The sequence below is a fragment of the Megascapheus bottae genome, chromosome 18 (genome assembly GCF_031878675.1).
Source record: "Megascapheus bottae isolate mThoBot1 chromosome 18, mThoBot2.hap1, whole genome shotgun sequence".
In the NCBI taxonomy this organism is placed as follows: domain Eukaryota; kingdom Metazoa; phylum Chordata; class Mammalia; order Rodentia; family Geomyidae; genus Megascapheus; species Megascapheus bottae.
The window spans coordinates 26791568-26801249 of NC_143526.1; the positions used below are offsets into that span (position 1 = coordinate 26791568).

General features: G+C 56.7%; 1 protein-coding gene across 1 annotated transcript; it reads left to right on the top strand.

Annotated features, from left to right (window-relative positions):
* The first annotated feature begins 69 nt into the window (after window positions 1-69).
* Lzts3 (leucine zipper tumor suppressor family member 3) lies at window positions 70-9682 on the top strand. Its single transcript, XM_090352065.1, has 5 exons — window positions 70-189; window positions 4480-4642; window positions 5154-5631; window positions 5925-6779; window positions 7134-9682. Exons 3-5 carry the CDS (start codon window positions 5173-5175, stop codon window positions 7830-7832), a joined length of 2013 nt encoding a protein of 670 aa, XP_090208191.1. The 5' UTR covers window positions 70-189; window positions 4480-4642; window positions 5154-5172; the 3' UTR covers window positions 7833-9682.

A 9682-nucleotide genomic window follows, 5' to 3' on the forward strand; every position in this document is an offset into this window, starting at 1 on the left:
GCGTGGCCTGAGGGCGGGCCCGCGTTTGCCGCAGCCGCTGGTGGGCGGGACCCGGGCGGGGAGCGGGAGGGGCCCTGAGCGGAGCCGGGCCCGCGCCGCGCGCCCCGCCGGGCGGGCTTCGGACTGCGCCAGAGAGCCGAGCCGGTGGCGTCCGCGACGGAGACCCTGCGCCGGACCCCGAGACAGCGAGTAAGTGGGGCTGGCTCACCGCGGCGCCCTTCCCGGCTGCGACCCGCCTCCGTGTCCGCTGCACTGCGTGGCGCGTCTGGCTGGACCCGCAGCTGGGGAGGGGGCGCGTCCCGCTGCTAGGGTCCCGGGGGGAGGGGAGAGATGAGGCTGATGATGTCATGGATGCTTCGCCGGGCCAGGGGGAGGTGGCGGCCGGAGGGGGTGCGGTCAGGATTATGTCACCTCTTCCCTCCGCGCCCCGCCCCCCGGGGCCACGCGCGTTGTCAGGGAGCCCGAAGAGGTGCAGGCGGGATTTCCCCCACCTTGGAGACCCCCCTGGCACCTCTGCTAATGGCTTGATGCCGGGGTCTCTCTCCATTGGCGCTCTGCGCCGTGGGCTGATGGTGAACGGCAAGCCCTCCTCCCCCCTCCCTGCACAGCTGAGCCTCGTGTGTGTGCACGCGCGTGTGCGTGTGTGTGTGTGTGTGTGTGTGTGTGTGTGTGTGTGTGTGTGCTGGGATGTGAGGGGAGTGAGCTGTCGGCCCCCTCAGTCCTGAAAACCCGCTTCATCAGAACTGGGATGGAGGAGGATAGGGTCTCTTCCCCTTCGATGCTCATACCTCCAAGGAAAGATGGATCTTCCCTCATACATCCCAACCAAGAAGTTCTGGAGATCTCTGCACCCCCAAAATCCCACATAGTGCCCCCTGAATCCCTTTCCTTCGTCAGTCCTTCCCCTTGGAAACCCTTCCTGATTCCTCTGCTGGATTAATTGCTTATTTGCACCGTTCCTATCATTCCTATATGCATTTGCCCTGAATTTTCTTGATGTCAGGGCCCAAAGACCCCTAAGATAGCATTTGTTCCCCAGGAGTACCCACAGGCAAGCCTTGGGCAGGCCCCAGTGAAGTAACCCTAGGGTATTCTGAGCCAGGTACTCCAAGACCCCTAGGGCATCAGGGATGTTATCCTCAGAGGCAGCATTTGGACTGGTGCCAGAAGGATTTAGGATGGGCAGAAAGCTGAGAAGAGGTTGAATGTAGAAGTGAGAGGCTCAGATCAGGAGAGATGGATATAGGATAGGTACCAGGACAAGCTGTGGGGCTCTTCTGCAAGCTCTTTTTGGTTGGGGGTGGGGAGGGGGAAGCAATAGAAATACCAGACATCTTACCCATAGTACATTTACTTCTTAAAATTCCTGCAAGGTAGGTGTGAGAATCTGAGGTGAAATAACCTGCATAAGGTTCCACTCCTAATCAGTCGAGCTGCGATTTACACGTAGAGCTGATGCCACCAGAACTACATCCCCTGCATTTGACCCTGGGAAACATGTGGCCAGCGCAGGGACAAAATTGGCACTGCCCTTTAGAAAGAGTCCCTGGCAGCACCTGGGGGAGGGAGAGGAGGAGTCCCCTGCAAGGGTGTTGGCAAGTTGGCAGGGGCCCTGCTGAGATCTTCAGGAGGTGAAATGGGATGGGCTTGGGGCTTGAGATCCCAAGTATTCTAGGCTGGGTGGTCACTATGGGTTGGAGGGACCTGCATGTGTAACTCCCCACTTCCAGGGGAGCTCCATTTGGCCCTTTTGTGGCTGCTAAATACTGTGTAATGTCACCAGCACTGAGGGTTGATGGAACAGGGATAGTCAGGCAAAAGGCTGCTATCCCAGTGTGATGTTATGAGGCTAGACCACTTCAGGATATTGGCCCTTAGAGGAACTTCAGCCCTTCCTTTCTGCTCTCAAAATGTATCCTCCTCCTTGTCCTTCCATCCCTGTGCCAGGGTTAGTAGGGTTAGTAAGGAAAATTTGCAGCTTGCAAGCTTGGAAGCAGCAAAAGATAGGGTATGGTTTACAAAGGGTTGACCATGAGAGATTAGAATTAAGGCAAGAAGCTCTTTGGGGACCAAGGCTCCAGGGGGTGAATTTCTCAGGTGAAGCACAAAGAAGTGAGATTCAGGGCTCACTTGTTTTCATCCAAGACTGTGGGGAAATAGTGGGGCAGACAGTCATAAGACCAGCCTCAAAGTATGGCCCAGTTCTCCTTTCCTGGATCTTAGGAGTAGATGATACTGTCTGAATTCACTTTATAGTTTACAGAGCATCTCCCCAAACATGCCAATTGTTCATTATCAAGATCATTTCTGAGGTTCCTTTCTGCTCACACCTAAGCCTCTGATACAACCTCCCTTGGTAGGCCCCTTCCTAGACCTGCCTAGGATTAAATAATCCTTGTCTTTGGCATATCAGCATACTCAAGTTGCTGCCATATTTAGTTAAAAACAAATTTTAAAGCCCTTGGATCCAAAACCTCCTTAAGTGACAGCATCCTCTGGCCTCATTTAGCAGGGAACTCTTTTTCTCTTTGCACCCTATCACCCCTGTAGCTGCTTTTACTTTGCACCACTTTTCTGAAGCCATGCTAACCAATGTCTTCAGCTGCCAAATCCAGGGCACCTTCTTCAATGCTTTTTGTTTTTAACAGTAAGAGCTGCCCCCACTTTTTTTTTAAGGTAAGAGTCCATGCTGCCCAGAGTGCATTGAACTGGGCTCAAATGATCTTCCTGAATAGCTGGGACGACAGGTGTGTCTTGCCCCTACATTCTTGAAGCCCTCCCCTTGATCAGCTTCTTCTGGCCCTTTTCCTGCTCCCACACTGCCTCCTAGACTTCTGGGACTCTGCCACCCTAGCTCAATGCGGGGCCCTCCCACACCACCCTTGGATCTGACATCCCAGTCTCTCCACCCAGTGCATGAGAGGTATTTTTGCTCTTCTTGAAAGCACCTGTTTCTACAAGCAATCTTCTCCTGTTAAGAGTGTTAAGGGTGTTGCCCCATCTGGGTACCACAGCCCAGACTCCTACTAAGGACCCTGGCAGTATGACGTTTTGTCAGTTCCTCTTTCCCAAACTCTGCCCAGGCCTTCCCACTGGTTCAGACCATTGAGCTTCCATCCTTCTAGACCCAGTCTCCCTACCTCCTTTTATATTCCTGAGGAAACTCTCAGGGATGGTAAGAGAAAGGGGGCATGATTAGGGTGGGAAGAAGTTTCAAGGTGGAAAGGTAGCCAATAGTTTGGATTATGCTGGCCGGTGGAGGCAAAGCAGAGTCGAGGGAGAGGCAAGAGAGGCCTGGAGCACAACATTTAATGAGACCACTCTCTGGGTGGCGCATCTGTCCACTGCACTTCAGTTGTGACCTCGGTACCTCTCATGCCCCAACCTAGTAACAGCTTCCATGTGGGGGCTGGACCGGCCCAAGGGAGGAATGTGGAAACCTGCCCTTCTCCACACCTCTGAGGACAGAGCTGAGAGAATGGAATTCTGCAAGGGCAGTAGACCAAATTAATGGTAAACTTTCCCACCCTCTAGGGCTGTTATTACTGGCATGATCAGAAGACACTGAAGGGCAAGCTCCCTTGGTCTGGAGTCTAATAGGAAGGACACAGTATTGCAACATTAGAACTAGGCAAGAGAGTCTTGCAGAGACCTGAGAGTGTGCCACCAGGGCCCCTCACCTTAGAGGGAGGTGGGTTCCCTTCCTGGTCTCTGCTTGGACTAGGTGCTAGCGTTCTGAAGGGTGACCCTTCTCATTTCTGACACATGTATGTGAGCATCTAGCCAGCAGCTGGCACTGCCTAGTGTACTCCAACCCCTCCCCCCCCCAAATCTGGATTATGCAGATTTCTGAGACAGGTGAGGACCTGAAACAAAAGAACCAGGAAGTGGGGTTTCTGGGAGCCCAGGTAACTTGAGGCCCAGCTCCCCTCCTTCTGTAGGCTGGCTTTAGGAGAGGGGGTGCACACCCAACAGAACTGACTCTGGGGACTTGACCGTGAACGGAGCAGGGGTCAATGTCCATCTGGGAAGGAAGGGGAGGGGTAATCCAGGAAGTCTTCCTGGTGGCAGTGCATTCCTAGCGGAGGGGCGGGACCGGGATCCTCGGGCGCTGGAGGGTGCTGAGGCCCCGCCCACCTGTGGGAAACGCTTGCGGGGAGGGCGGCTCCCGCGGCTGGCGCTGCGTCCCAGCGTGGGGACCCTGCAAGGTACGGACCCCCCCCGCCCTCGGGCTGGCCCCGTGCAGCCCAGTTGGGAAGACTGCCCAGAGGGCTCGCTCGTCACCCCGCTGCCCACCCCGGACCCCGTGCGTCGGTCCGCGCGCTCAGGGCTGCGCCCACCCGGGGAGGGGGGCGAGCGCCGCAGCCGCAGCTCCGCCCACCCCGCCGAGACCCCAGTTCCTGCCCTCGCTCGCCGCCTCTGGGCGCCTGGCGCGCGGCAGCTGGGCGAGGTTGGTTCTTCATTCCTCCCATTTCGCAGAGGAGAAAACTGCAGTCCAGGATGACTCGGTCAGCTCGTCCGAAGTTGCGCCGCTGGTTCGGGCCCAGCCCCGACCGTGAGATTGAGCCACTCGGCCCCTGCAGACCGGGCCTCGGAGGGTCCCAGGCTTGAGGGCCCGTCGGCCCCCCACCCCCTTGGAAAGGCAAGGAGAGAAGCCTGCGCCCCTGCCCTGGACTGAAACACCTTAGGTTAAGGGGCTGGGAAGGATCCCACCGTCAATATTTGGATAGTGGTGTTATGTCTCCCCTTTAATCTCCGAGGTTCTCTATTTGATACCTATACTGCTTTCCCTTTCCCACCCCATCTCCCCAGCCCTGAGGTTAGGATATGGGGGCCCAGCCCTAAAGTGCCCCTAAATTCTGCGAATTCCAACAGAGAGGGACACTGAGTCGGAGAGGCTCCTGGTGGATGGGAATGGGGTTGAAGAGTGGAGTACTAAGCTGAGCCCAGGCTGGGAAGCTTTGCACATGGTACCCTGGGGCATCTGGCAACCCCCTTACCACTCTTCACCCTATTCTGTTCACCTTGAACGCCTATGACCTCTTACATGCATTGTAGGCAAGGGGACTCTGTAGGACAAAGTGGGACAGGGTGGAGGTGGGCTGGCACTGGAATGGGATCTGATCTCTCTGCTTTTCCACCTGTGCCCACAGTGCCCCCTCTGGCGTAGTCATGGCGAAGCTGGAGACACTGCCTGTGCGTGCTGACCCAGGGCGGGATCCCCTCCTGGCCTTTGCCCCACGGCCTTCTGAGCTTGGCCCTCCAGATCCCCGCCTGGCCATGGGCAGTGTGGGCAGCGGGGTGGCCCATGCCCAGGAGTTCCCCATGAAGAGCGTGGGCACCCGCACAGGGGGTGGGGGCAGCCAGGGCAGTTTTCCTGGCCCCCGAGGCAGTGGTGGTGGGGCCAGCAGGGAGAGGCCCAGCCGCTATCCCTCAGAAGACAAAGTTCTCGCCAACTCCCTCTACCTCAATGGCGAGCTGCGAGGCAGTGATCACACAGATGTCTGCGGCAATGTGGTGGGCAGCAGCGGTGGCAGCAGCAGCAGCGGTGGCAGTGACAAAGCCCCACCACAGTATCGGGAGCCCAACCACCCACCTAAGCTCCTAGCCACCTCCGGCAAGCTAGACCAGGTCAGTCACCAGGGTTTTGGAGCCTCTCAGCCTTGTTCTGTGGTGGGAGATAGCCCAGAGAGGAGGGTGTGGTGGGGCTTCTTGGGGACTGGGCTGGGGACCTGAGGAGTGGGGCCCTGAGTGTTGCTGTTTAGATCCAAGGCAGAGACACCTGGCTTAGGGGAGAGCTGAAGACAAATATCAGGAGCTTCTTGGATGGAGATGTAGTAGGAGTGGAAACCAAAGGGAAGAGGCTGGGGCCAAGCAAAGGTCTTCTTCTGATATCTACTCCCCCCTCTCTTGCTTTTATGCAGTGCTCAGAACCACTAGTTCGGCCATCAGCCTTCAAGCCTGTTGTACCCAAGAATTTCCATTCCATGCAGAACTTGTGTCCCCCACAGACCAATGGGACCCCTGAGGCACGACAGGCCCCAGGTGGCCTCAAAGGAGGACTGGACAAGTCTCGGACCATGACCCCAGCGGGTGGGAGTGGAGGCGGTCTCTCAGACTCAGGCCGGAACTCACTCACAAGCCTGCCCACTTATAGTTCCAACTACAGCCAGCACCTGGCCCCCCTCAGTGCTTCCACCAGCCACATCAACCGCATTGGCACTGCCAGCTATGGTAGTGGCAGCAGCGGTGGGGGGGCAGGCTACCAGGACCTGGGCACCTCTGACAGTGGGCGGGCCTCCAGCAAGAGTGGGTCATCATCATCCATGGGGCGGTCAGGCCACCTGGGCTCTGGGGAGGGCGGAGGTGGAGGCCTACCATTTGCAGCCTGCTCACCACCCTCGCCCAGTGCACTGATCCAGGAGCTGGAGGAGAGGCTGTGGGAAAAGGAGCAGGAGGTAGCAGCTCTCCGGCGCAGCCTGGAGCAGAGTGAGGCTGCTGTGGCCCAAGTGCTAGAAGAGCGGCAGAAAGCGTGGGAGCGTGAGCTGGCCGAGCTGCGACAGGGCTGCAGTGGGAAGCTGCAGCAGGTAGCCCGGCGTGCCCAGCGTGCCCAGCAGGGCCTACAGTTGCAAGTGCTGCGACTGCAGCAGGACAAGAAGCAGTTGCAGGAGGAGGCAGCCCGACTGATGCGGCAACGGGAAGAGCTAGAGGACAAGGTGGCCGCCTGTCAGAAGGAGCAGGCCGACTTCTTGCCCCGGATGGAGGAAACTAAGTGGGAGGTGCGGGCTGGGGGGTTGGGCCTCCTCCATCCCCCTTCCTTCTGTTCCTTTAGAAAATTCCATAGCAGTAATCCAGAACTATAACAAGGAAGAGTGGAAGGACTAAGGGAACCAAATCAGTTCAGAGTGTCTGTGAGGATGGATTCTGTGAGATCAGATTCTGTGAGATCAGATCCCATGTCTGTCCTGAGTCCTGCAGGTTGCCAAGTGTGTCTTTCCTGTCTGTCTGAAGTGGGCTGAGCCTGACAGGGAAGCTGGGAGCCTCTTGTTTTTGTTTTTGTTTTTTAGCTAGATTGGGGGTTGAGCAGAGCTTTGTCTTTACCCTGGTTTCTCTTCCTACCTTTCCCTGCCCAGGTGTGTCAGAAGGCCGGTGAGATTTCCCTCCTGAAGCAGCAGCTGAAGGACTCACAGGCTGATGTGTCACAGAAGCTGAGTGAAATCGTGGGACTCCGCTCACAGCTACGTGAAGGCCGAGCCTCCCTAAGGGAGAAGGAGGAGCAGCTGCTCAGCCTGAGGGACTCCTTTGGCAGCAAACAGGCCAGCCTGGAGCTGAGTGAGGGAGAGCTGCCCACTGCCTGCCTCAAACCGGCGCTGACCCCTGTAGACCTGGCTGAGCCACAGGAAGCACTGGCCACCTGCGAGAGTGATGAGGCCAAGATGCGTCGGCAGGCTGGGGTGACAGCTGCTGCCTCCTTAGTTTCTGTGGATGGGGAGGCGGATGCTGGTGGGGAGAATGGGACACGGGCTCTGCGGAGGGAGGTGGGGCGGCTGCAGGCCGAGCTGGCAGCCGAGCGGAGGGCCCGGGAGCGCCAGGGTGCCAGCTTTGCAGAGGAGCGACGTGTGTGGCTGGAGGAGAAGGAGAAGGTGATTGAGTACCAGAAGCAGTTACAGCTCAGTTATGTGGAGATGTATCAGCGCAACCAGCAGCTGGAGCGCCGGCTACGGGAGCGTGGTGCCTCAGGGGGTGCAAGCACACCTACCCCCCAGCATGGTGAGGAGAAGAAGGCCTGGACCCCCTCCCGGCTTGAGCGCATCGAGTCCACAGAAATCTGATCCTTACCTAGGCACATGGCCTTCTGACAAATGCCCTGTCAGAAGGCCTGAGGTCTAGTATCCCCTTCCCTCCATTTCCCTTCCCCATGTCCCCCATATCCCCAGACCAAAGAGGTTCTCAAAGCAGCTGTGGCCAGGCTCCTCCCTACCCCACCCCCACCTTTAGTGCTGCCCTCATGGGCAGCTATGTGGACCCTCCTTCCCAGGGAGGGCATGGGGGAATCAGTGCATGGGTTTGAGAGCCCAGGCAGCAGGGAGTGTGCTCCCTTTCTGGGAAGCCCCTTGTTGGAGATGGAGGCAGCAGGCCTGCAGTGCCAGGAGATGCCCCAGCCCTTCTGGGGGATCTGGGATGCTGCTTTTGGCCACCTTGTGTCCAGTTTCTGTACTCCTAGGCTGTGCAGCCTGAGGGGGCCTGCACGGGTCTGCCAGTGCTGACAGATCCTGGGCTCCCAGTCTCTCTCCTTCATGTGGTTGTTTTTCCCCTCCCCGGGGCAGATTGGCAGGATGAGAGGGAGCAGATGGCCTGCCTGTGGTTGAGAGGGCTACCTGCCCAGCCCCTCCCCCCAAGGTCTCTTGGGCTCAGGCATCTAGAGCCTGGCCTGGTCCTGAGTGTATGTCTGTGTGTGGGGCGGGAGGGAAGGGTTGGGGCTGGAAGCTCAGTGTACAGGACAGATCTGCCCTCCTGTTTTAAAGGAAAGGAGGAGGCTTCTTCACACTACCCTTACCCTTCTGGCCAGAATTCCGCAGGGCCATAGTCCCCACTGCTTGGCTAACCTCACACCCAGGGCCACTGTCCAGCTCTAACTACAGCTATTAAGTGCAAGCTGCCTCTCAGGCACTACCCTGGCCCAGTGTCTGAGGTCAGATGAGTGTCTGTGATGTCTTCCTGTGTCTTCCTTCACTCACTTCCCCCAGCCTCCTGCTTTCACGCTCAGAACATCATCTTCCTAGGCTGCCTTTTCCTCAAAGTCTCACCTTCTAATAGGAAATTCTGCTTGACCTTTGGTGCACTGCCCACTTCCCAGCTCTACTGGCCCAAGTCTGAGCCCGAGGCCCTTGTTTTAGGGGGGCCATGAAGGGTTAGATGTGATTGCCCTTGAAGGACAAAGGCTGACCCGAGAGGAATACCAACCTCTTGGTTCCTTGCCAAGCTCTGAGTTAGCTCAGTATTTGCCCAGGGGTGGCATGGCCACCAGTAGGGGTTGGGACAGCCAATGTCACTTCCTTCTCTGGGATCCTTCTCAGAGTCTATCTCCCCAAGACAGGGAGGGAAATTCAAATTTTCCTTCTCAGAAAGTAATTTTCTAATTCACCAGCAATAAAAATTGGAGGAGGCTTGGCCCTTAGTCCTTGTATTTCTCTTTTTCACTCTCTCTTCCACCCCCAAGATTGGGGGCAGAATGGAGAGAGTTGGCAACTACTGTGAGCAAGTCCCCCAGCCCTTGACCAGCCTCCTCCCATGACTGGTGACTGTTTAATGAGCTGTGCAACCCCCATAAAAACAGGAGTGCATCCTTTGTGGCCTCCAACCCTCTGCACAGCCCCTTCTAGGTGGTTCTCATCAGGTTTCTGAGCTGGATGGGAGGCTATCCTGGCAACCACTGCCTATTCTACCCGACTCTTCATTACACCTGATCCAGAACCTGGGCCTGGGCCACAGGGACTGGAAGAAAAGAAGGCATTAGTACAAAAAATAAATAAATAAAAATATGAACAGACTCAGCTTTGGGATGTCCAACCACAAAATAAATTATATATATAAATATATATATACATATATATATCATATGTGATGGAAAGACTTTTTGTTTTCCTTTCCCAAAGAAATAAAATGGAGAAAGCCTCTTGAA